This window comes from Panthera tigris, chromosome C1 (assembly GCF_018350195.1).
Source record: "Panthera tigris isolate Pti1 chromosome C1, P.tigris_Pti1_mat1.1, whole genome shotgun sequence".
NCBI classification, from domain to species: domain Eukaryota; kingdom Metazoa; phylum Chordata; class Mammalia; order Carnivora; family Felidae; genus Panthera; species Panthera tigris.
In genome coordinates, this window is record NC_056667.1 from 125,487,461 (window position 1) to 125,514,006 (window position 26,546).

The 26,546-nt window shown below is 37.5% G+C and overlaps 1 protein-coding gene across 4 annotated transcripts in view; it reads left to right on the forward strand.

Annotated features, from left to right (window-relative positions):
- The window catches only part of RAB3GAP1 (RAB3 GTPase activating protein catalytic subunit 1), a 110,953-nt gene that overhangs the window by 28,803 nt on the left and 55,604 nt on the right, over positions 1-26,546 (forward strand). For all 4 annotated transcript variants that reach the window (XM_007098833.2, XM_042994330.1, XM_042994328.1 and 1 more), the window contains 2 exons: positions 21,349-21,468; positions 22,923-23,088. In XM_007098833.2, the coding sequence (XP_007098895.1) occupies positions 21,349-21,468; positions 22,923-23,088 (286 nt within the window). The remainder of the gene's footprint in view (positions 1-21,348; positions 21,469-22,922; positions 23,089-26,546) is intronic.

Sequence of the window (26,546 nt, forward strand, 5' to 3'; positions counted from 1 at the left end):
TGAGATCATGACCTGAGCTGAAATCAAGAGTCAGATGTTTGACTGAGCCACCCAGGCACCTCTAGGTTTAGGCATTTATGAATAGAGCTGTTATAAATATTTGTGAACAGATTTTTGTATAAAAGTACATTTTTAGTTCACTGGGATAAATGCCTAGGGTGAGATTGCTAGTCATATGGTAGGTGCATATTTTTAACTTTATAAGAAGTGGCCAAAATATACTATTGGGACTGCATCAAAATAAAAAGCTTCTGCACTGTGAAGGAAACAGCCAACAAAACTAAAAGGAAACACTCAGAATGGGAGATGATATTTGCAAATGACATATTTGATAAAGATTAGTATAAAAAATATATAAAAAGCTGGTACAACTCAACACCCAAAAAATAAATATTCTAATTAAAAAATGTGCAGACATGAACAGACATTTCTCCAAAGACACCCAGGTAACCAACAGACACATGAAAAGATACTCATCATCAAGGAAATGTAAATCAAAACTACAATGAGAATAGCATCTCATGCCTGTCCGAATGTCTAAAGTCAAAATCACGAGAAACAGTAAGTGTTGGTGAGGATATGGAGAAATAAGGAATCCTCTTGCACTTTTGGTGGGGATGTAAACTGGTTCCGCCACTGTGGAGTACAGTAGGGGGTTCCTCAAAAGGTTAAAAATAGAACTACCCTACAATCCAGTAATCACACTATTGGGTATTTACCCCCTAAAAATAGAAACACTAATTCAAAGGGATGGATACATGCACCCTTATGTTTATAACGGCATTATTTACAATAGCTAAGATATGAAAGTAGCCCAAGTGTCCATTGATAGAAGAACAGATAAAGAAGATATGGTGTGTGTGGTGCACACACACAGACACTGGTATTATTCAACCATAAAAAAGAATGAAACCTTGCCATTTGCAACAACATAGATGGAGAGAGAGAGGATATAATGCTAAATGAAATAAGACAAATACCATATGATTTCACTCATGGAATTTAAGAAACAAAACAAATGAGCAAAGGGGAAAAAAAACAGAAAAACCGAAAAACAGATGCTTGATTATAGAGAACAAACCAATGGTTACCAGAGGTTGGTGGGAGGATGGATGAAATAGGTGATGGAGATTCAGGAGTGCTTTTGTCATGATGAGCACTGGGTGACGTATGGAATTGTTGAATCACTATACACTTGAAACTAGTATAACATTGTATGTTAACTATAATTAAAATAAAAACTTAATTAAAAAAAAGGAAAAACAGAAATGGCCAAACTGATTTCCCGAGGGACTGAACAATTCTGCATTCCCACCAGCAATGTATGAGAGTTTTAGTTGCTCTACATCTTCATCAACACTCAATGTCAGTATTTTTTATTTTAGATGTATTCTAATAGATGTATTGTCCTATCAGTTTATCAGTATTTTACTTTATGGGTCATGTTTCATGCTGTGTTTAAGAACTCTTTGCCCCAGGGTACAGAGGTTTCTGCTACTTAAAAAACAAAACAAAACAAAAACAAAAACAAAGAAAACTTCAAAACAATTTTGATTTTTTTCAATTTACAGAAAGTTGCAAAGATAGTACAGACTGATCTGCTATACCTTCAACCAGTTTCCCTTACTGTTAATAGCTTATATCACCATGATACGTGTGTCAGAACTGAGAAACTAACATTGCTCCCTTGTTATTTAACTAGTTTTTCCACTGAAGTTGTTTTAGGATCCAGGCATTTAGTCATCATGTCTCCTTAGTTTGTTTAGTCTCTGGTCTTTGAAAACATCTGTATTTCCTTAATTTTTATCTTCTTTACAGATTTAAGGAGTTTGGGTCAGGTATTTTGTTAAATGTCCTTCAGTTTGGGTGTGTCTCTTTTTGTTATGGTTATACTTGGGTTGTGGGATTTTGGAAAGAATACCACAGAGGTGAATTGCCATTTTCATCATATCGTATCAGAAGGACATGTTATCAATATGACTTAATCGCTAGTGATGTTAACTTTACCATGTGGCTAATCCTGTGTTTTATTCTAAAACTTTTACAGTTTGTATGTATATCTGTTATCGATTTCAAGTTAATTTTTGTGTAAGGTATGAGGTTTAGGTCAGGGTTCCTTTTTTGCAAATGAATGTTCATTTGTTCCAATATCATTTGTTGAAAAGAGCTTCCTTTCTCTATTGACTGACTTTTGCACCTTTGTCAAATACCATTTGGCCGTATTTATGTGGGTATATGTCTGGATGCTCTTGGTTTCTCTAGTTTTATTGTTATAAGTCTTGAAATTAGTGTGACTTTACAACTTTATTCCTCCTTTGCAAAGTTGTTTTGGCTTTTCTAGCTCCTTTGCTTTTCCATTTACGTTTTAGAATTGGTTTATCTATATCTACAAAAAGTTCTGCTGGAATTTTTATTGTAATTGCCTTAAATCTTTAGACAGTTTAAGGAAAGCTGATATCTCTACTATGCTGACTCTTTCATTTGATGAACATAGTCTCTCCAGTTATTTAGGTCTTCTTTGATTTCTTTCATCGGTGTCTTACTGTTTTCAGCATATAGATCCTGTATGTTTTGTTAGATTTTTTTCCCCCAAGTTTTTATTTAAATTCCATTTAATTAACATATGTTGTAACAGTAGTTTCAGGAGTAGAATTTAATGATTAATCAGTAACATACAACACCCAGTACTCATCACAGGTGCTCTCCTTAATACCCATCACCCATCTAGCCCACCTCCCCTCCAGCAGTTATCTATGGTTAAGAGTCTAGTTTATGGTTTGCCTCTTTTTTTCCCCTTATGTTCATCTGTTTTGTTTCTTAAATTCTACATATGAGTAAAATCACATGGTATTTGTCTTTCCCTGACTTACTTCGCTTAGCATTATACACTCTAGCTCCATCCAAGTCTTTGCAAGTGGTAAGATTTCATTCTTAATGATGGCTGAGTAATATTCGTGTGTGTGTGTGTGTGTGTGTGTGTGTGTGTATCTATATCTATCTATATCTCCCACATCTTCTTTATCCATTCATCAGTTGATGGAAATTTGGGTTCTTTCCATAATTTAGCTTTTGTTGATAATGCTGCTATAAACATTGAGGTGCATGTGTCTCTTCAAATCAGTATTTTTGTATCCTTTGGGTAAACACCTGGTAGTTCAATTGCTGGATTGTAGGGTAGGTTCTATTTTTAACTTTTTGAGGAGCCGCCATATTGTTTTTCAGAGTGGCTGTACTAGTTCACATTCCCACCAGCGGTGTGAGAAGGTCCTCCTTTTTCCACATCCTCACCAACATCTGTTGTTTTCTTTGTTGTTAATTTTAGTCATTTAGACATGTGTGAGGTGATGCCTCATTGTAATTTTTCATTAGTATTTCCCTGATATGAGTGATGTTGAGAATATTTTCACATGTCTATTAGCCGTCTGTATGTCTTCTTTGGCAAATTGTCTACTCATGTCTTCTGCCCATTTCTTTCTTTTTTTTAAATTTTATTTAAATCCAAGTTAGTTAACATATAATAATGATTTCAGGAATAGAATTTACTGATTTATCACTTACATATAATACCCAGTGCACATCCCAACACCCAGTGCTCATTAATGTGGAAGTGCCCTCCTTAATGTCCATCACCCATTTAGCCCATCATCCCCCCACCCAACACCCCACCAGCAACCTTCAGTTCTCTGTATTTAAGAGTCTCTTATGGTTTGTGTCTCTCTCTGTTTTTATCGTATTTTTGCTTCCCTTCCCCTATGTTTATGTTTTGTTTCTTAAATTCCACATATGAGTGAAATCATGATGTTTGTCTTTCTCTGACTGGCTTACTTTGCTTAGCATAATACATTCTAGTTCCATCCATGTTGTTGCAAATGGTAAGATTTCATTCTTTAAAAAAAAATTTTTTTTAACTTTTATTCATTTTTGAGAGAGGGAAGGGAGACAGAGCATGACTGGGGGAGGGTCAGAGAGCGAGAGGGAGACATAAAATCTGAAGCAGGCTCCAGGCTCTGAGCTGTCAGCACATAGCCTGATGTGGGGCTTGAACCTATGCACTGTGAGATCATGACCTGAGCTGAAGTCGTACAATTAACCGAATAAGCCATCCAGGCACCCCTAATTCTTTTAGACCACTGAGTCTAACCACATCATCTTTATCCATTCATCAGTTGATGGACATTTGGGCTCCTTTCATAATTTGGCTATTGTCAGTGGTGCTACTGTAAACATTGGACTGCATGTACCCCTTCGAATCAGCACTCCTGTATCCTTTGGATAAATACCTGGTAGTACAATTGCTGGGTCGGAGGGTAGTTCTATTTTTTATTTTTTGAGGAGCCTCCATACTGTTCTCCAGAGTGGCTGCACCAGTTTGCATTCCTACCAGCAGTGCCAAAGGGGTTCCTCTTTCTCTGCATCCTTGCCAACCTCTGTTGTCTGAGTTGTTCGTTTTAGCCATTCTGACAGGTATGAGGTGGTATCTCATTGTGGTTTTGATTTGTATTTCTCTGATGATGAGTGATGTTGAGCATTTTGTCATATGTCTGTTAGCTATCTGGATGTCCTCTTTGGAAAAGTGTCTTTTCATGTCTTTTGCCCATTTATTCACTGGGTTATTTGTTTTTTGGGTGTTGGGTTTGATAAGTTCTTTATAGATTTTGGATACTAACCCTTTATTGGGTATGTCATTGGCAAATACCTTCTTTCAGTTCAAAGGTTGCCTTTTAGTTTTGTTGATTGTTTCCTTTGCTATGAAGAAGCTTTTATCTTGATGAAGTCCCAGTAGTTCATTTTTGCTTTTGTTTCCCTTTCTTCAGGAGACGTATCTAAGTAAAGTTGCCACGGCTGATGTCAGAGAGGTTGCTGCCTGTGTTCTCTAGGATTTTGATGTTCTTCTATCTCACATTTAGGTCTTTCATCCCTTTTGGAATAATTTTTGGGTATAGTATAAGTAAGTGGTCCAGTTTCATTCTTTTGCATGTTGTTGTCCAGTTTTCCCAACACCGTTTGTTGAAGAGACTTTTTTCCGCTGAATATTCTTTCCTGCTTTGTCGAAGATTTGTTGACATATAGTTTTGGGAAATCCAAATCCATTTCTGGATTTTCTATTCCATTCTTTGATCTATGTATCTGTTTTTTTGCCAGTACCATACTGTCTTGATCACTACAGCTTGGTCATGTAACTTGAAGTTTGGAATTGTGAAGCTTCCAGCTTTGCTTTTCTTTCTCAAGATTGCTTTGGCCATTTAGGGTCTTTTGTGGTTCTGGACAAATTTTAGGATTGTTTGTTTTAGTGCTGTGAAAAATGTTGGTGTTTTGGGTAGGGATTGCATTAAATGTGTAGATTGCTTTGGATAGCAAAGACATTTCAAGAGTATTTGTTCTTCTAATCCATTAGCATGGAATGTTTTACCATTTCTTTGTGTCATTTTCAGTTTCTCCCATAAGTGTTGTATGGCTTTCAGAGTACACATCTTTACCTCTTTGGTTAGGTTTATTCCTAGGTATCTTCCGGTTTATGGTGCAGTTGTATATGGGATCAATTCTGTGATGTCTCTTACTGCTGCTTCATTATTAGTGTTTAGAAATGCAACAGATTTCTGTACGTTGATTTTGTATCCTGCAACTTTACTAAATTCGTGTATCAGTTCTAGCAATTTTTGGTGGGAGTCTTTGGGGTTTTCTACAGAGTATCATGTCATCTGCAAATAATGAAAGATTGACTTCTTCCTTGCCAATTTGGATGCTTTTGATTTCTTTGTGTTACCTGACTGTTGAGACTAGGACTTCCAGTAATTTATTAACTAACAATGGTGAGAATAGGCATCCCTGTCTTGTACTTGACCGTAGAGGAAAAAATTCTCCAGTTTTCCCCATTGAGGATTATATTAGCTGTGGGTTTTTTGTATATGGCCCTTATGATGTTGAAGTGTGTTCCCTTTATCCTTAACTTTGTTGAGGGTTTTTATTAAGAATGGATGCTGTACTTTAACAAATGGCTTTTTCTGCATCTGTTGAGAGGATTTATGGTTCTTATCCTTTTTTTTTTATTAATGTGGTATAGCATGTTGATTGATTTGTGAATATCGAACTACCTTTGCAGCCCAGGAAGAAATCCCACTTGATCGTGGTGAATGATTTTTTAATGTACTGTTGGACTCAATTTGCTAATATTTTGTTTAGAATTTTTGCATCCATGTTCATCAGGGATATTGGCCTGTAATTCTCTTTTTTAGTGGGGTCTTTGTCTGGTTTTGGAATCAAGGTAATGTTGGCCTCAGAATGAGATGGAAAGTTTTTCTTCCATTTCTATTGTTGGAACAGTTTGAGAATAGGTACTAACTCTTCTTTAAATGTTTGGTAGAATTCCTTCGGAAGCCATCTGGCCCTGGAGTTTTCTTTGTTGGGAGATTTTTGATTACTAATTCAATTTCTCTGCTGGTTATGAGTCTGTTCAGGTTTTCTATTTCTTCCTATTTCAGTTTTGGGAGGTTATATATTTCTAGGAATTTATCCATTTCTTGAAAATTGCCCTGTTCATTGACATATAATTTTTCATAATATTTTCTAATAATTGTTTGTATTTCTGTAGTGTTGGTTGTGATCTCTTCTTTCTTATTTGTGATTTTATTTATTGGGGTCCTTTCTCTTTGTTTTTGATAAATATGACTCGGGGTTTTTACCAATTTTATTAATTCTTTTAGAGAACCAGCTCCTGGTTTCTTTGATCTGTTGTACGGTTTTTGATTTCTTTTGTTTGATTTGTTTTGTTTCTTTGACATTTATTTCTGCTCTATTCTTTATTATTTTCTTTATTCTGCTGGCTTTAGGCTTTATTTGTTTTTCTTTTTCTAGCTCCTTTAGGAGTAAGGTTAGGTTGCATATTTGAGATCTTGCTTGTTTCTTGAAGTAGACCTGTATTGCTGTATACTTTCCTCTTATTACTGCTTTTGCTGTGTCTCAAAGGTTTTGGATCATTGTGTTTTCATTATTGTATGTTTCCATGTTTGTTTGTTTGTTTTTTATTCTTTGATTTCCTGGTTAACCCATTCTTTCTTTAGTAGGACATTCTTTAACCTCCATGTATATGTGGTCTTTCCAAATATTTTCTTGTGGTTGATTTCAAGTTTCACAGTGCTGTAGTTGGGAAACATGCATGGCATAATCTCAGTCTTTTTGTACGGGTTGAGGCCTGATTTGTGACCTGGTGTGTGATCTGTTCTGGAGAATGTCCCTTGTGCACTCAAAAAGAATGTGTAGTCTGTTGCTTTAGGATGAAATTTTTGAATATGTCTGTTAAGTCCATCTGGCCCCGTGTGTCATTCAAAGCCATTGTTTCCTTGTTGATCTTCTGCTTAGATGATCTGTCCACTGATGTAAGTGAGGTGTTAAAGTTCCCTACTCTTATTTTATTATTATCAATGAGTTCCTTTATGTTTGTTATTTATTGTTTTATATATTTGGGTGCTGTCAGGTTGGGGACATAAACATTTTCAATTGTTAGATCCTGTTGGGTAGACCCCTTTATTATGATATTGTGCCTTTCTTCATCCCTTGCTGTAGTCTTTGGTTTAAAATCTAGTTTGTCTGGGGCGCCTGGGTGACTCAGTCGGTTAAGCATCTGACTTCAGCTGAGGTCATGATCTCACAATTTGTGGGTTCGAGCCCCGTGTTGGGCTCTGTGCTGACAGCTCAGAGCCTGGAACCTGCTTCGGATTCTGTGTCTCCCTTTCTCTCTGCCCCTCCCCTATTCATGCTCTGTCTCACTTGGTCTCTCCAAAATAAACATTAAAAAAACTTAAAATTTTTTAAAATAAATCTAGTTTGTCTGATATAAGTATGGCTACTCCAGCTTTCTTTTGATGTCCATTAACATGATAAATGGTTCTCCATCCCCTCACTTTCAATCTGCAGGTGTCTTTAGGTCTATAATGAGTATCTTGTAAGCAGCACAAAGATGGGTCTTGTTTTTTAATCCATTCTGACACCTTATGTCTTTTGATTGGAGCATTTAGTCCATTTATATTAAGAGTGATTGTTGATAGATAGGAATTTAGTGCCATTTTATTGTTTTTTGTTTTATTGTTGTTTCTGGAGATTTTATGTGTTCTTTTCTAATCTTTGGTGCTTTTGGTCTGTCTTTCCCACTCAAAGAGTTCCCTTTATGTAAAAAAAATTTTTTTTAATGTTCACTTTTGAGAGAGAGAGAGCGAGAGAGCGAGCGCAGCACATGAGTGCATGTGTGAGCAGGAGAGAGGCAGAGAGAGAGAGAAGGAGGCACAGAATCCGAAGCAGGCTCCAGGCTCTGAGCTCTCAGCACAGAGCCCAAAGTGTAGCTCGAACTCACTAACAGCGAGAACATCACCAGAGCCAAAGTTGGACGCTTAACTCCCTGAGCCACCCAGGCACCCCCAAAGAGTTCCCTTGCGGGGCTGATTTAGTGGTCATGAACTCCTTTAGCTTATGTTTATCTCGGAAACTATCTCTCTTTCTGTTCTGAATGGCTGCCTTGCTGGATAGTTTTCTTGGCTGCATATTTTTCTCATTCAGCACATGGGTAACTGGCCTGCCAAGTTTCTGTGGAGAGATCTGTTGCTAACCTTATTTTTAAAAACTTTCCTTGTAAGTTAGGAACTTCTTTTGTCTTGCTGCTTTTAGGACTTTTTTCTTTATCTCTGGTTTTGCAGATTTATGCTATGTCTTGATGTTGGCCTGCTTTTATTGATGTTGATGAGAGTTCTCAGTGCCTCCTGGATTTGTATGCTGGTATTTTTCTTTTCTTCTTTTCAGCTTCATCATTTTCCATAATTTTATCTTCTATATCACTTATGCCTTCCTCTGTTTCTTCCATCGTGTGGTCCTTATATCTAGTTGGTTTTGAATCTCAATTATTGCACTTTTCATTTCAGCCTGACTAGTTTTTAGGTCTTTTATCTCTGAGGTAAGGGACTCTGGTGTCTTCTATGTTTTGTCAAGCCCCGCTAGTATCTTTACGTTGTTTTAAATCCTGGATCAGGCATATTACTTGTATCTGTTTTGATTAGATCCCTGGCCATGATCCCTGTGTCCATATTCTGTGTGTTAGGTCTCTGTCTTCTTCTGTGTGTTAGGAAAGCTTGTTATGTTTCTTGCTCCAGAGAGTAATGGCTCTATGAAGAGGTCTTATACTGTCCAGGGCCTGGTATTTCAGGGAAGTGTCTCTGGTGTATGCTGTGTGCACTGTGCTGCAGTGTTTTGGCTGCTCTTTCCCTAGGTCAGTCCTCTGCAGAGTTTCTCCTTGCATATAGTAGGGAGTGACTGGACTTTGGCTAGAGTATGGCAAGTTTTAATTAGGCATGTTCTGTTGTGCTTGTTAAAAGAGACCTGATGCTTTTCCCACTAGAGCTGAAGTTTTACAGAACTCTGTAGTCAGTAGACATACAGGAGGTTTGTGCTGGTCTTCTGGGGGCAGGGGTCACTGCTCTGGTTCTCAGGAACACTTGCCCAAGAAAAGCAGCACCTGTAGAGTGCAGGGGAGTGGGTCTTGATGTAAATAGTTTAGGTGCTGCCACTGTTGGTACTGTCTGCTTACTGAGGTTAGTTTATGCTGAGGTCCAGGAGTGAGAAACGGCGCCAGCCCTCTCCCTTATCCCTGAGAGCGGAGTTCGTGCTCACTGCTATTCAGGAAGCCCTCCCAGATGGCAAGCAATCTCCCCTTGTGTGTCCCAAGCTTCCCTCAACGTCGCTACCTTTGCCCTGTGTCTGAGCCATCTTCTTGCTTGGCAGGGTGGTGCATACATGTTTTTCCTAGCCATGCCAGCTGAGTTTTAAAACTCCAGATTTTAGGGAATTGCTGTGGCAAGGACCTGTGCTGGTTCTCTAGAGAGGGTTTTGCCATGCTGGGACTGATGCAAGTTTGTCCCAGAGTGGCAGTTCAACAAAAGCACAAGGCTGTGGAGTTTGGAGTAAAGTTCAGCAAAGAGCTGCTGTCCAGATTAGCCACCCTCAGCCAGTGTCTCTGTACCTATGCTGAGGGGTAGGGGAGCATAATGGCACCTGCTGGCTCTTCTGTCTCTGGAGGGGCAATGCCACCTCTCCCAGATGTACTCTACAAAGGGGGAAACATCTCTCCCAGTGCTTCCCAAGGGAACCTTAGATCGTGCCATCTGCTCCCAGGCTCTCTGCCCTCCTTCTCCATAGGAGCAGAGGGGTAGGGGAGTGTAATGGTATCTGCTGGCTCTTTTGTCTCTGGAGAGGCAATGCTACCTCTTCCAGATGTGCTCCAAGAAAGGGGAGCCATCTCTCCCACTGCTTCCCAGGGGATCCTCAGATTGCACCATCTGTTCCTGGGCTCTCTGCCCTCCTTCTCCACAGGAGCACTGCAGCACCCTCAGGGCTCAGTATCAGCCATGGCATAGACTTCTAAAACTCTAGTCTTTGAGCTCCACTGGTTATAAAAACTCATGGTAATCAGCCCCTCTCCTTTTCCCAGTCAGTGGCTTTGAGGAAGTGTTTTCCTTGTGTGATCCCCTGTGTGTACCCCTCCCTCCCTCCCTCTCTCTCCCTCCCTCCCTCCCTCCCTCCCTCTCTCTCTGTCTCTCACCTGTCCTGCCTCTCTCTGTGACCAGGGCTCCCTCCCCCTCCATAGTGCTGTTCTCCCCCAAAACATGTCTCTGCTCCTCCTAACTTTGATGATGTTGCCTCTTGTCTCTCTCTGGTTGTGCATTTTGTTCTGTCCTCAGATTGATTGTACAGAATCATTTGATATTTATCTGTGTTCAAGGGAAGAGGCAAGCATAGGGTCCTCCTACTACTCTGCCACCTTAGCTCCTTCTCTTTGTTTTATCAGATTTATACATAATTATTGCTTTCTTTTTTCTTAGGCGCTATCGTTACGGTATTTAAAAATTTTTTTCTTTCCAGCTCTTTGTTGCTAGTATATAGGAATATGATTTTTGTGCATTCATTTTGTATTCCATGACTATGAAATCCAATTATTAGTTGTAGGAGGAGTTTTGTAGTGTCTTTTTGGTTTTCCAGGTAAATAGTCACATCTGTGAAACAGGTATAGTTCTATTTCTTTCTTTACAATCCCTTTTGTTTCTTGCCTTTTTATTTATAATTCACCTTTTTATTTTTTTAGTGCAAAAGGTGATTTTATTAAAGCATGGGGACAGGACCCATGGGCAGAAAGAGCTGCCTGTGTCTTGCTTTTTTAAACTGGCTAAAACTTCCACTAAAATACTGAATAGGAGTGGTGAGAGTGGACATTTTTGCCTTGTTCCTGATCTCAGAGGGAAAACATTTAGTCCTTGACCATTAAGTGTACTGCTAGCTGTAGATTTTTCATGGATGCTCTTTATCAGGTTGAGAAAATTCTGTTTCTAGTTTGCTGAGTTTTTGTCATGAATGGATGTTGAATTTTGTCAAATGCTTTTTCTGCTTAAATTGATACGATGATTTGTTTCTTTAGATTTTTAATATGGTGTTTCTTTACATTGATTTTTGGATATCTAACTATATGTTCCCAAGATAAACCACACTTTTTCGTGGTATAATTTGTATTTGTGCTTATATGTATTGCCGGATTTGATATGCTGTTATTTTGTTGAGGACTTTAATGACTGTATTAATGAGGAATATTGGTTTGTAGTTATCATATACAGTAGTACCCCCACTATCCTCCTGCAGTTTTGCTTTTCATGGTTTCGGCTCCCTCAGGTCACCTGCAGTCCAGAAGCAAATGATCTTCTGATGTATCAGAAGGTCATTAGCAGCCTAGTACTATGTCAGAATGCCTGTATCATTCATCTCAGTTGATCTCATCATGTAGGCGTTTTATCATCTCCCATCACAAGAAGAGAGAGTATAGTACAATAAGATATTTAGAGAGAGAGAGAACATTCACAAAACTTTTATTACAGTATAATTGTTCTGTTATATTATTAGTTATTGTTACTGATCTCTTACTGTGCTTCATTTATAAATTTGTCATGTGTGTGTATAGGAAAAAAGTCTATGTACAGTTTGGTACTATCCGTGGTCTCAGGCATCTACTGGAAGTCTTGGCATGTATTGCCCATTGATAAGGGACTACTGTACTTTATCTTGATATCAGGGAAGCGCTGACCTTATAACATGAGTTGGGAAGTATTTTGTTCTGTTTTCTGGAAGAGATTGTGTAAAATTGATGTTATCTTTGAATGTCTGGTAGAATTTTCCATGCAAACGTTCTGGGCGTGAAGTTTTCATTTCATTGAAGTAGTGGTCCCTTTTGGGGTTTGGGCTTTAAGCAGAAGTCTCAGTTCCAGTTTCTTGCCTGATATATACACCCATATCCCTGAGGGGCCATTCAGAACATTACCACCTCTGTGTTGCTTGGGTTGATGGAAAGTCATGTACATACAGTGCTTGAATCAATCTGTAGGTTATAGAAGGAAGATGGTTTGTGGAGAGATTGATGACATCATTGAAAAGATAGGCAGCTTCCTATTCCCAGTGCTTTATAAACAAGGATATAGTGGAGGGTAATACCTGAGTAATGTGCTTCTGAAATTATAGTTTCCAGACTTTATTTATATTTGTTATGAGGCTGGGGTATTCTTAGACATAGCCTAGCCTGGATGCATGCCCGAGACTACCTCCCCTGGACTGGGTATACCTTATCAGTCTCAGAGTTACATAATTCACATTGTCACTACTAGGATAAAATACATGGTATTCGCAGATTTTTTTTTAATGTTTATTTATTTTTGAGAGAAGGAGAGCGCAAGGGGGGAAGGGGCAGAGAGAGAGAGAGGCAGACACAGAATCTGAAGCAGGCTTCAGGCTCTGAGCTTTCAGCACAGAGCCCCCCAACTCAGGGCTCACAGGGTTCACAGGCTCAAACTTGGGAAAGGCGAGATCATGACCTGAGATGAAGTCAGATGCTTAACCGACTGAGCCACCCAGGCAACCTTGCAGTTCAGCTCTGTATTTTTAAACATTGTCATATTTTATAAGGTATTTAGGTGTGTTTGGGGGGAAGGGGAGGGTCTGTGTCTTGCCAGTGTGCCACACTGCTTCCATTTTTAAAAATTTGATCTTTCGTAAAGGTTAGAAGGCCACCAATCAAACTTTTGAGAATTATTTGAAAATTAATTGTATTAAAGGGATATGTATTTTTTCTAATCCAGCAAACATTATTTTTAAACATTTACTGTGAGCCAGATACTGAGATACCAAGGATACAATATGATCCCTAGCTTAGTACACTTTGGGATTAGTAGGAGGCTAGATAAGGGAACAGTGGCAGCATTATTGATAAATGGTGTCATGGAAGGCAGCACTGGGCTTGATTCAAACTCATAGGAGGTGCCTCCTTTTAATCCAGGTCATGTTGGGAAATTGTTTTCAGAAGAGGTACTACCTCACTTGAATCCTGATAGACAGTGAGAATAAACCAGGTAAAGTTGTTTAAAAAGACATTCAAGTCAGAACAAGAGCATTTGTAGAGATGGTAGTGCTTAAATCAAGAATTTAAAACCTGCAAGTATAGCAGCAGAGCGTTGATAATGACAACTTAAGATTTTATAATATTCTTATACTTGTTTTTTTAAATAGAATTTTAAAATTATAATTGTTTAAAATTCTGCAGTTTTCAAGACTATTATTTACTTGTCATGCTTCTCTTACCACTTGAAGAATAACATACACAGAAGTATTCACCTATAAGCATTTTCCTTTTTAAAAAACTAAAGGTAGTACTAAAACAATGACATTGAAAATTTGAAAACTTATGGAAAATAATTTATACATTGTGTACATATACAGTTAGCATAGGTGGACCCTGTCAGAATGAGATAAAACTAATATAAGATTAACTTACATTTTCAAATCAAAGTTTAGAGAGTAGAATTTTGGCATTTATGGCAAATGCTTAGTTCTGATAGTTTATTTGTCCAGTACTTTGAAATCTTGCAGTTTCAATTTTTATATCAGGCACCTGCCAGATTTGCTCTAAGCCTGTTTAACTTTTTAAAGGTTATTTTATAAAACTGGTTTTTAAAAGATATGTGGACATGATCAATTTTTGTGGTCTAGTCAAGGTAATTGATCTTAATGATGTGGTCTCTTGGATACTTCTGTCTACCTCCTTATATACTTGTCCTTTATCTTCTAATGGCTGATTTCTGAAACCATCAATAGAGGTTTATTCCCTTTATTGTTACTCCTTATAAAATAAGTAGCCCTGAAAATGATAAAGATGTTAACCTAGGGGACATTTATGCCTAAATGTAAATTTATGAGGTCTTTACTGAGCAGAGGTTTTAATAAGAAGGAATGGTAGGCAGGATAATGAACCTCCCTACATCCTAAAGATGTCTACTTTCATAGGTTACATGGCAAGAAGGGATCAAGGGAGCAGATGGAATTAGGATTGCTAATCATCTGACTTCAAGGTTGGGAGATATGTCCTCGATTATCAGGGTGGGCCCAGTGAAATCACGGGAGTTCTTAAAAGTGGAAAAAAGGCAGAAGAGAGTCAGTGTCTGAGTAGTGTAATATGAGAACTTGGCCTGTATTGCTGGATTTGGAGAAGGCAGCCAGGAGCTAAGGAATGAGGGGAGCCTCTAGAAACTGGGAGGGATAAGGAATGAATTCTCTTTTAGAGCTTCCAAATGGAACACAGTCTTGCTGACAAGTTGATTTTAGTGTGGCGAGACTTTTGTCAGACTTCTGACCTATATAACTGTAAGATAATAAATTTGTTTTAAGCCACTGATTTTGTGTAATTTGTTACAGCAGCAATATGAGAACAATACAAAAAGTGAGAGCATAAATGCTATATGCCTGGGAGGCTCTACTGAGCTTGAAAAATACACTGAAAGTACAGCTGGGTTTAATTCATGATAAATTTTGTCTTTGTGGTTTTGCCTTTGTCTAGTCCAGTGTTTGGACGAACTTCAGCTTTGACCACACTTTAAGGGAATAGCAGCAACAACACAAAGAAATAGCCCACAATCTTGTAAGTTGTGTAGTTGAGTATTATGATGGCTTTTAAAATATATTTATTGTTGTGATTTTAATGCATTTTTTTAATTGGCTACAGAGAGAGTTATGTGTAAAAGGACCTGATAGTTTTGAGAGAACGGTATTTTAGAATAGCTGTAAGGACCCATAAAATATTCTTATTCTTTCAAAAGCAAAAATGTTCTGAAGACTTCTGGTAACAGTGACATGACATAAGTTGGCAGTTCCTCCTCTGCAGAAAAAAAAGAAAAGAAAAGAAATTGGAAACCATTTTAGAGTACTGGATTGCACAAAGTCAGACAACAAATTGAGAAGCATTTATTTTTGAAAAACTTCTAGAGTTTCAGTTAAGATGGGTGTATCTTCTGGCCCTTTTGCCTGTGACTATTCCTATTACTGCCCTGTTCTCAGTCTGTGTTGGTGAGAACTGGCTTTCCAGTCTAGGCTGGTCATGGAACCATCAGTTCTGTTAGTTGATTCTAGGTGGAGGGCAAAAACCCTGTGGCTCTGCCATCTTAAAAGTAGCAGACTTGAGTGAGTGGATGAGGAAAACCTGTATGTGAACTAGGCCAGGATTGCAGTCCTGGTTCAAAGCAAGTGATGGATTAGTCAGAAATTTAATAGGGAGCTACTGTATGTATGAGAGCTATAGAAGAGTTTGAATACATTCCGCACACATCCCTATATGATAGGGAAACTACAAACATGCAGGGGAGATGCAAGAGAGCCCAAACTTGAGAACTGGGTGCAACTTCAAATACAGCCCCTTTTCCCCCAACAGATCAGTTAGCAGAAAGTGAAAGTCTGATGGTCTCAGGTGTTTGAGCATATTCTGTGCCCAATTACTAGCTTACTACTAAGCTATATTGACAGTCCGTAGCTCCTAGGGAGCCAGGAGAAGAATAAAATGAGTGAATAGAGACATCAGTAGCTAAACATCTTGGGAAAGACAGATTGCACAATTTAAATTTGGACACGTTACTAAATACAAAAAAGAACCTTCAAAAAAGTTAAACAGGACTTGGTTTTATTACAATATATTATCTAATTGTAGTTTTTAACCACAAATTACTAGATATACAAGGCCATACAAGAAAGTGTGACCCGTATGGAAGTAGGAAAAAAGTTAGTAGAAACTATTCTTAGTGGGCCCGGATGTTGGATTGAGCAATAACTTCAAAGCAGTTGTAAACACATTCAAAGAATGAAAAATATGCTACCAATGAGTAAAATAGGAAATCTCAATAAGTAAAAACTAATGAAGAACCGAATGGAAACCCTAGAGTTGAAAAGTATAACTGAAATAAACTTTCATCAGATGAGCTCAAAAGCAGGTCTGAGATGGCAGAAGAAAGAGTTGGTGGATTTGAAAGATTAGTGGAAATTATCTAATCTGAAGAACAGAAAGAAAAAAGATTAGAGAAAAGTGAACAGAACTTCAGAGATCTGTGGGTCGTTGTCAGGTGTTCCAAAGCATACTTGTAATAATAGGAGTCCCAGATGAAGAGAAGGGACAGGGAAAAAAAATACTCAAAGAAATAATGGCCAAAAACTTCCCTAGATTCAATGAAAACAAAACAGAACATTTACTTATAGACCCAGGAATCTCAATGAATTCCAAGTGGGATAAACACAGGGAACCACATCTAGACACATTATTGTCAACTTGCTGAAGCCCAAAGCAAAGAGAATCTTGAAAGCAAGACAAAAATGACTCATTATGTACAAAAGAACAATACTGTTTGCACAGAAAACATTGGAGACCAGAGGGCAGCACAGTGATACATTCAGTTTTGAAAGAAAAAAACACCAGCCAAGAATTCTATGTCTAGGAAAACCATCATAAAAAAAAAAAAAAGATGAAATAACAACACTGTCATAAAGACAGAATTCATTGCAAGAGACCTACCTAATAGGCAGTATTAAAGGAAAGAGGTGATAGATAACTTGGATCCCCAGGAAGGAATGAAGAGCATTGGAAATACTCCAGTAAATGAAAAGAGATATTCTTTTTTTTAAATAAAGTTTATTCATTTATTATTTCTGAGAAAGAGAGTACAAGTAGGAGAGGGACAGAGAGAGAAACACACAGAATCCAAAGCAGGCTCCAGGCTCTGAGTTGTCAGCACAGGGCCCAACATGGGGCTCAAACTCATGAACTGTGAGATCATGACCTGAGCTGAGGTCAAATGCTTAAACGACTGAGCCACCCAGGCTCCCCCTAAAGGGATATTCTTTTAATAATAATTTTAAAAACCCTATAAGATTGTTTAAGCCATAATTGTAACACTGCATTGTTGGGTTTATAACATATATGTAACATGTAATGTATATGACAATATTGCACAGAGGAAGAGGGGAGGAAGTGGAGCTATACTGTGTAAAATTGCTAGATTTTACCAGAATTAATCTGAATAGAATATAAATTAGAAATGAAGATTGCAGTATCCAAGCATCTCTGGGAAGATAAAAGTGAAAAAAGAAACTGTTTATTCATCACCTCCTTTTTCTCAAGTATTTTGTATATGCTAGGTATTTAAATATGCCCAAGAAATTTTTTTATTATTTATCATTAGTGTTTTTGGTGATCCAGTATTTTATGAATATATTCTTTATACTATTTGAAGAGGCTCTGAAGATATTTCTTTCTAAAGTAAGAAAGAAATTCTACATGTCAGAGATGTAAAATGGTAGCATTCAAAGTTGACGGTATGTTTTTATGATTTTCCTCTGTAAGATAAACAATAGGTATATCAGGTACTAGTTAATTATTTGTCATTATTTTCAGTATTTATTGGAGCAAGAATGAAAAATGTATGTTAAAATAGATAAAAATGAGTGATTGTCCTACCTTTTTCTGTTGGAAAATGTGATGCTAAGGCACATTTATATTTAAATTTAGTATTTAGTATATGCATATGTAATCTGATAAAACAGTTCTGTTATTAAAACTTGTCATAGTAGGATTTTTATTTGTGTTTATACATTTGAGCTCCTAATACATTTAAATTACTAGACTAGAAATTGTAGGATATATAAAGATTTATTAATGATTCTTATAATTTTATTCCCCCTTCACCTTTCCCATTCTGTCCTTCCCATCCCTCCTATGTCTACACACACAAAACAAGGGGGCTAAAGCATCTCATACTTAACTAATACAAGAAATACAGGATATGTCCATCTGGGTATTTTATGAGTATGTCTGTTATATGTATATGCATTTTTGTGCTTTCAGTTTGGGAATTTTTTTCATAAATTGGATTTTGCCATACATATGCTGATCTACATTCTTCTCAGCATTTCATGATCACCTTTGTGTCAGTAAATACATACCTAATTTTTTTTAAGCTTATTTGTCTTGAGAGTGAGAGAGTGTGAGAGCCTGAGAGTGGGGGAGGGGCAGAGAGAGAGGGAGAGAGAATCCCAAGCAGGCTACGTGCTGTCATTTCAGAGCCTGACACGGGGCTCCATTTCACTAACCATGAGATCATGACCTGAGCCGAAATCAAGAGTCAGATGCTCAGAAGCAACTGAGCCACCCAGGCATCTCCCACCCTTTTTCTTAATTTTTATTTTTTTTAATGTTTATTTATTTTTGAGAGAGAGAGAGAGAGACTGAGAGTGCCAACAGTGGAGGGACAGAGAGAGAGGGAAACACAGAATCTGAAGCAGGCCCAGGCTCTGAGCTGTCAGCACAGATTGAAATTCTGTAACCATTAAATGACAATTCCACTGGGCCCTGGGCCCTGGTAACCACCATCCTATGTTCTATGTAAGTTGGACTGCTCTTTGTACCTCATATAAGTATAGTCTTACTGTATTCATCCTTTTGTAACTGGCTTATTTCAGTTAGCATCAAGTCTTCAGGGTTCATCTGTGTCGTACCATGTATCAGAATTTGTTTTCCTTTTAATGCCGAGTAATATTTCAGTGTGTGCATACATCACATTTTGTGTATCTGTACATCTACTGACAGGCCTTCAGGTTATTTCTACCTTTTGGCTAATGCATAAGCTGCTGTGGCACGTTTAAGTATCTCTTTGGGTCTGTGCTTTTAATTTTTCTAGGTGTATACCCATATGAGGAATTGCTGGTCACTCTATGTTTAAATTTTTGATGAATCACTGTACTGTTTTCCATAGTGGGTGTACTATTTCACATTCTCATCCATCATGCTCAGTGGTTCTCATTTCCCCATATCCTTGCTAATAACACTTGTTATCTGTTTTGGTTTTTTTTTTGCTTGTTGTAAGAGCCATCCTAGTGGGTGTGAAGCCGTATCTCATTGTGGTTTTGATTTACATTCCCCTAATAATTAGTCACGTTGCCCACAGCTTTTCATGTGCTTATATTCCATTTGTATATCTTTTTTGGAGAAATGTTTGTTCAGGTTCTTAGTTCACTTTTTAATCTGGTTGCTTGTTTTTTGTTGTTGGTTTTGCTCACTTTTTAAAACCCCCATTTAAATGTTTTCTTACTTGAAGACATCATCTCAGGCTTCAAGTAGGTCTAGTATGGAAAGTAAATCAGTGGTATATATTCATCTTTCAAAGATAATGCTAGTAAATTTTAAAACATATTAGAATTCGGAGAAGAGAACATATTTAATGAAATGACAGGATGGTATTTGAGGTAAATCTTCAAAAAAGTATCAGTCAGATACTGATAAAATGAGGGGAAACATTCCAGTTAGAGTAAACAAAGGCATAGAGGACACAAGTGAGTTTATTGCAGATATACAGGAAGCGGTTCAGTTTGGCTTATTTATTGTTATTGGGAGTGTACAATGGAACAGTTTGTATGTGGAGAGGGAGAAGATAGTTAGGCAGCAGCTATCAGTGTTAAAGATACAGATGTTCTTTTACCCAGCAACTTACGGGAGGTTAGCCCACAGTTACAATTGTAGACATAGACAGTGAGTGGTAGTATTGTTGCAACCACATAAACCTGGAGACAGAGTACTGATCAGTAGGGGATTAGCATTTGAAAAGGAGGTACAGAAACTGTATTTAGTATAATCTCATTTGAGGGTAGGGTGAGTACATGGACATAATATTTCTGAAAGAGTAAGTAAGAACTGTTGACTGGGTGCACAGTATGGGTGATGGCATGTGGGGAAATGCTCACCTGTTTTGTTTTATTTCTTACAAGGACATTAAAAAAAGAGAAAAGTATATTTTTAAAGACCTTTAGAGCTTAGACGTCACAGCTCTGGGTTCTTTCAAGTATTGAATGCTGCTTCTGCATATCTACTTTTGATTTCAGGAGTAGGAGGGTGGAGGGAAGGTGAAAAGATGAAATGAATTTTTGTCATCCAAACAAGAAACAGATTATGGGTTGGACTATTTTTATTTTGTAATCTTTATCACTGGGGGACTTCTTGAGAATGTTCATAAAAATAAGCATTCACAACTCTACATATCCAGAGTTAAAATAAATTAGGCAAATGAGTAGTCCCTTTCATAAATTACTTTATTTTAAAAAAAGTCATTAAACGGGTGCCTGGGTGGCTCAGTTGGTTAAGCGTCTGACTTGGGCTCAGGTAATGATTGCATAGTTTGTGGGTTCTAGCTTGTGGTTCTCGCTCTCCCCCTCTCTGTCTGCCTCTCCCCTGCTCACTCTGTCTTTCAAATAAATAAACTTAAAAAAAATTAACATAAAAAAGCCGTTAAATAAAAATACATTGAGGAGTGAATAGAACAGAAGTTTTCAGTGGGCAAAATCACTAACTTGACCTTATATTTTTATAAAGTTTGACCACAAATTTGTATAAAGGACTTGACAACTAAGTGAGAAGTTTTCATTTTTCATAGCAAGATATTGTAGCAAGAGTAAGTGATTCTCTGATATTTCGTGATGCCTACCTAATATGTGTTACTGAGTAAAAGAATACAAGAAATCGTTAATTAGGATACTTGAATAAACCATGTCCTCACACTTAGCACAACTACATGATGGCTGATTCCCTACCATTTAGGGAATTTATCCAACTTTATCTTTTCACACCAGTGGACTTAATGTTATCAGCTAATTAAAACAAGCTTTAAGTCTTGGAAAATTTTAAGGCAAAACTGTTAATGTTCTTTTTGTGTGTGTGTATGAATTCTGCAAACTGCTTTTAATTTGTCAAGAATAAAGAGGAAATAGGTGAATAATGGAAGTGTTTTGCTAAATGAAGGAAATTCATGTTATTGTCAGTTGCCATTAAAAAAAGAGAGAGAGAAACACCTGTAGTTCAGATGTGACCTGCTAAACTTCCTTCAGGGAAATTTTTTCAAGTTTTTAAATAACAAATGTTTGTACTCTGAAGTTTTCCTTGTTTAATAGCAGTGATTCTTTTTTTTTTTTTTTTTTAAGGTATGGATTGCGGGAGTTTGTGGTGATTGCCCCTGCTGCAAACCATGATGCAGTTCTCAGTGAATCTAAGTGCAATCTTCTTCTGAGTTCTGTGTCTATTGCTTTGGGAAACACTGGCTGGTAGGTGGACATTTTGAAATATATAGACAATGAGTTAAAAACTATTTTTAATTATAATTTATGAAGGAAAAAGTTTACTAAGTATTAGATTTTTTAAAAAAATGATCATTAGGGTTCCTACTTGTTCGTTATTGGGTTGGAATATCTTATGGAAGAACAAACTCAAAACCGTTAGTGAGTGCATTTCTAAAGGGAAATTTACTGAAATATTCAATGAATATTTGAAATGAAAAGTAAATTGTACTATTTTTGTGTTTTACTTCCAAATGTTTAGTTTATTTAAACTTTTTTGTTACAAAATCTAATTTTAAAACTTGAAAACAGAGCATTGCCTCGTTTAGCCTCAGCTGAGAATGTCCATGTCAAGTGACTCAAATTTTTTGCTGCTCTGTGCATGTCTACAAATGACTGAAAGTGCCAAGAGTATTGATTTTGAGGTACAAATAAATTTTAGGGAATAGGCTTATTTGCAAAGATGCAAATCTGAATAATGAGTACTGGCTCTATTTTCAAATGATAAAGTAAAAAATATTTCAGCTACTAATGTTGGTTTAATTTATATTTTCATACCTGTGAATCATATTTTATTTTGCCTTTGAAAGGCTAATATGATAGTGATACCAACAGGCCTGACCCCACGGAGGGTCCTTCAGGACCAACCAAGAGGATCCTTGGCTGTGTGCGGAATTAAAGGCATAGAGAGAGTGAAAGTACAGACAGAATGTCTGGGAGACTCAAGATAGGAGGGAGTTTGTCTTTGCTTGGGGTCTGGGGATTTTTATCGAGGATTGTGATCTGGTATACATGTCCTCTCTGGCATCCAGGAACTGGTTAGAACAAAGAGGAGGGCCCAGGTGTTAGTCCTTGGAGCCAGGGGTCGTTGGCATGGAGATATCTAGTGGTGGTGGTCTGGAATATGCATATGATAGCTTTGTCTGGTCATTTTCACCTAGTCCTTCCTTAGATGATATCTGTTCTAACGAAATCGAAATCGTTAACTCCTTGTCTCTTACAAGGAGGACAAACTGTTTGCATTCTGAAGCACATGTAAAGTGGAGGCGCAGGTCCTAGCAAGAATGGAAACAGGAAAAGGAGCAAAAAGCAGATTTTTATGGAGTCCTTCAATATCCATATCTCAATTGATCGCTTTTATTCAAGAAAATTTTCATTCTGCCTGTTTTGACTTTCAGCTATTTTAAAACAATTTTCTGACTCAAAAGTGCCACTAGATGATAGTTTCTTTAGCTTATTAGTTTAAGGAGAAAAGGAACTAATAGTTTTTAGTATGAGGAGAAAAGGAACTAATAGTGTCTCTGTTAATGTAAGTATGATGAGTGATTCTTGCTTAGTGTTTTTAAATATTTGAGATTAATATAATGGGGAAATTTTTAGATTTAGGATTACTCAGTGTTTAATGAACTTAAAGTCTATTCCTATTGAATTTTGTCCTACAGCCAGGTGCCACTCTTTGTGCAAATTCATCACAAATGGCGAAGAATGTATGTGGGCGAATGTCAGGGTCATGGTGTCCGAACTGATTTTGAAATGGTTCATCTTCGGAAAGTGCCAAATCAGTACACTCATTTATCAGGCCTGCTAGATATCTTCAAATCAAAGATTGTGAGTTTGCATTGATATTATCATTCTTATCTGGGATCCAGATAAAAGTAGCAGTTTGGTAATTTTATTGAGTATGTAGAAACATTTTTCTATAATACTAACAATGTAATTACTTGGAAGAAAGATATAATGATTACATAAATTATTATGTATGTTTAAAGAAATAGTATCCAATTAGATTTTTAGTGTACTAATGCTAAAGAACAGTTAATCAAAGTAATTTTGTTGTCGTTAATATTTATTTACTGTGTTATTGCTTTCTGCTCCTTCTCCTTTAATAGTACTACAGTTGTTGACCCTTGAACATTGCGGGAGTTGGGGCCTAACACCCCACCTCCCACGTGCACAAAAATCCACTTACAACTTTTGACTCTCCCAAACTTAATTACTAACAGCCTGCTATTGACTAGAAGCTTCACCAGTAACATACACACTTGATTGACACATTATTTTATGTATGATATGTATTGTATATCATATTCTTACAATAAAGTAAGCTGGAGAAAAAAAATGTTATTAATTATTAAGAAAATTGTAAGGAAGAGAAAATACATTTATAGTACTAAACTGTAAAAACCTCATCTTTAAGTGGACCTACACAGTTCAAACCTATGTTCATGGGTCAGCTGTTGCCAACCTCCTCAGATGAGTGTGTTTGGAACTTTGAGCTCCTTGAGGTCTCAACACTTTGGATTCTAAATTGCCTTCCCCCCCCCACCCCCCGAATGTTCATTTTATTTGATTTTTAAAATTAATCTGGCTTATGTTTTATGACAGAGAAATAAGGCTAAATGGGAGTACTTAGTACATCCTTGGTGTTGTATAAAAACACTATCACAGAGATATGGAAGACTTGCTTGTGTTACTCTGGGGAAAGAAAATTGGGGCTTAAGTTGAGGAGCTGTTAAAGAGCAAAACCAGATGAGGAAATGGTGGATCGGGTCATCTACTTAGAGAAATATTCCCTTTAAGTGCTTAAGTTACATCCATCTCACTGAAGTGATCATACTTTACTAACAAATTGATATCAGGTATCTCTTGGTATGATACCTTGAATAGGATATATTATCACCTCTGTTGCATTCCTGCCTAAAATGTCTAACATAAGTCACAACATCTGGGAGCAATCTCATGTTTCCAAAATTAGCCATATTTTGCAAAATTACTGGCCTAGACTCTTAAAAAAAAGTCAGTATCATGACTGCCAAAACAAAGATTGGGAACTGTTTAAAAAAATTTTTTTTTTAATATTTATTTTTGACAGCAAGAGAGAGTGCGAGCAAGGGAGGGGGTAGAGAGAGGGAGACACAGAATCTGAAGCAGGCTCTATGCTCTGAGCTGTCAGCTTGGAGCCCAACACAGGGCTCGAACCCACGAACTGCAAGATTATGACCGTAGCCAGTCAAATGCTTAACCAACTGGGCCACCCAGGCACCACGTGGCAGCTGTTTAAATTAAGGGAGACTAAAACGACCTAAGAGCTAAATGCAATGCATAATCCTTGACTGAATCCTTGTCCAAAACAAAATAGCCAAAAAGAATATTATTGGGACAGTTTTAATATGGACTATATATTAGAAAATACATAGTCCATATTAAAATTGCCAGTTTTCTTAATCAGCTCATCACATCATCTGACAACTTCCACAAAACTCACTCGTCTACATATGAAACGTCTCTCAAAATTAATTTTTTTAAAAGTAGGCTCCATGCACAATGTGGGGCTTCAACTCATGAACCTGAGATCATGAGTTGCATTCTCTACCAACTGAACCAGCCAGGGGCCCATCAAAATTGATTTGATAGGAGTAGAACTTAAAATAGTTGAGAACTGTTTTGGGTAGTTTAGATGTTTTACATAGTTAAAGCTACCCAATATGTGATTCTTCTGTAGTAACTCTAAAGCTGTTTTTATAAAAATTACTCTTTAACATCTGCTTGGAATGCTTCAGGGCACTCACCCTACCCTGAAAATTTATTTCATTTTAACATAGATCTGATTTATTAGAAAAGACTTCCTTCAGGTAAGCAGAGCCGGAGGGGCAGTTTTGCCTTTTGGAGTACCTAAAATTTAAATTTGAATTCTGCCATAATCCTCTAAATATTTGAAAACTTACACTATGGTCTTTTTTTCATTTAGACATTCTTCCTTCTTTCAGATGTTCTCTTTTTTTAAAATTAATTTTTAATTTTTATTTTTGAGAGAGGGAGAGAGAGACAGAGTGTCAGTGGGGGAGGGCAGAGAAAGAGGGAGACACAGGATCTGAAGTAAGCTCCAGGCTCTGAGCTGTCAGCATAGAGCCCGATGCAGGGCTCAAACTCACACATCGCATGATCATGACCTGGGCCGAATTCGGATGCTTAGCCAACTGAGCCACCCAGGCACCCTCTGATGTTCTTTATATTTCATGGTTTTATACTCTTGATGGTTCATTTGGATATTTGTCTCTTTTAGAACTACATTTCTTCATTTTTAAAAAAAAATTTTTTAACGCGTATTTATTTTTGAGAGCACGAGAGAGAGACAGAGAATGAGCAGGGGAGGGGCAGAGAGAGAGGGAGACACAGAATCCAAAGCAGGCACCAGGCCCTGGGCTGTCAGCTCAGAGCCTGATGCGGGACTCAAACTCGCGGACCACGAGATCATGACCTGAGCCAAAGTCAGACACTCAACATACTGAGCCACCCAGGCACCCCCATTTCTTCATGTTTTATGGAAATTTTCTTTGCAGGTGCATTTAGAATGAATGTTATATCTAAAATTTTTAACTTTTTCTCCCATCCTCTCTTGTGGTTCTATAATTTTGTGGTTGCTCCCTACATGTAGAAAATTTCAGAATTGGGTCTTGAAATGGTGTTTGGAGCCTCTTGCTCTGAGGTGTTATTAGGGGTATTGCATACCTGGTCCTGGAATCACTGGATTGCTTGCTCAGGTTATGAGAGCAGTCACTGACCACCCCACCCCCCAACCCCCCATAGTAACTCTCCCCAGCCCATGACTTTCAGCAAAACTACCGTACCAAGCAGGTATGCTCCACCCCAGTGTCTGCCTTAATCACAGTCTTGCAGTGCACTCACTCTGGACTGAGTTGAACTTGTGGTTCCACTTAATGCAGTCTGTAATCCTAGGCTGTCACTGCCTACTTCCACACCTGGAACTCAGCAGGCATATGCCTTGAAACTTTGGATTTTCTGCAGCTTTCTAGGACCCACAAAGATATTTATGTCATATTTGATCCTAGCTATTTCTTTCTGGTTATCGCTTTCTGTATTTATCTATGTTGCTATGTAGCTGGAGAGATTATGTGTCAAGGCAACTTTGTTATGGTTTCTAGACCATTTGTACCTTATTACGGGTGAACACTCAGTTAATATCTGGACTTGACTAAAAAGTTTATTATTCCTAAACAACCAGAATCTTACCTTGCTTGGCAAGGACACAGCAGCCCAAAACTAAA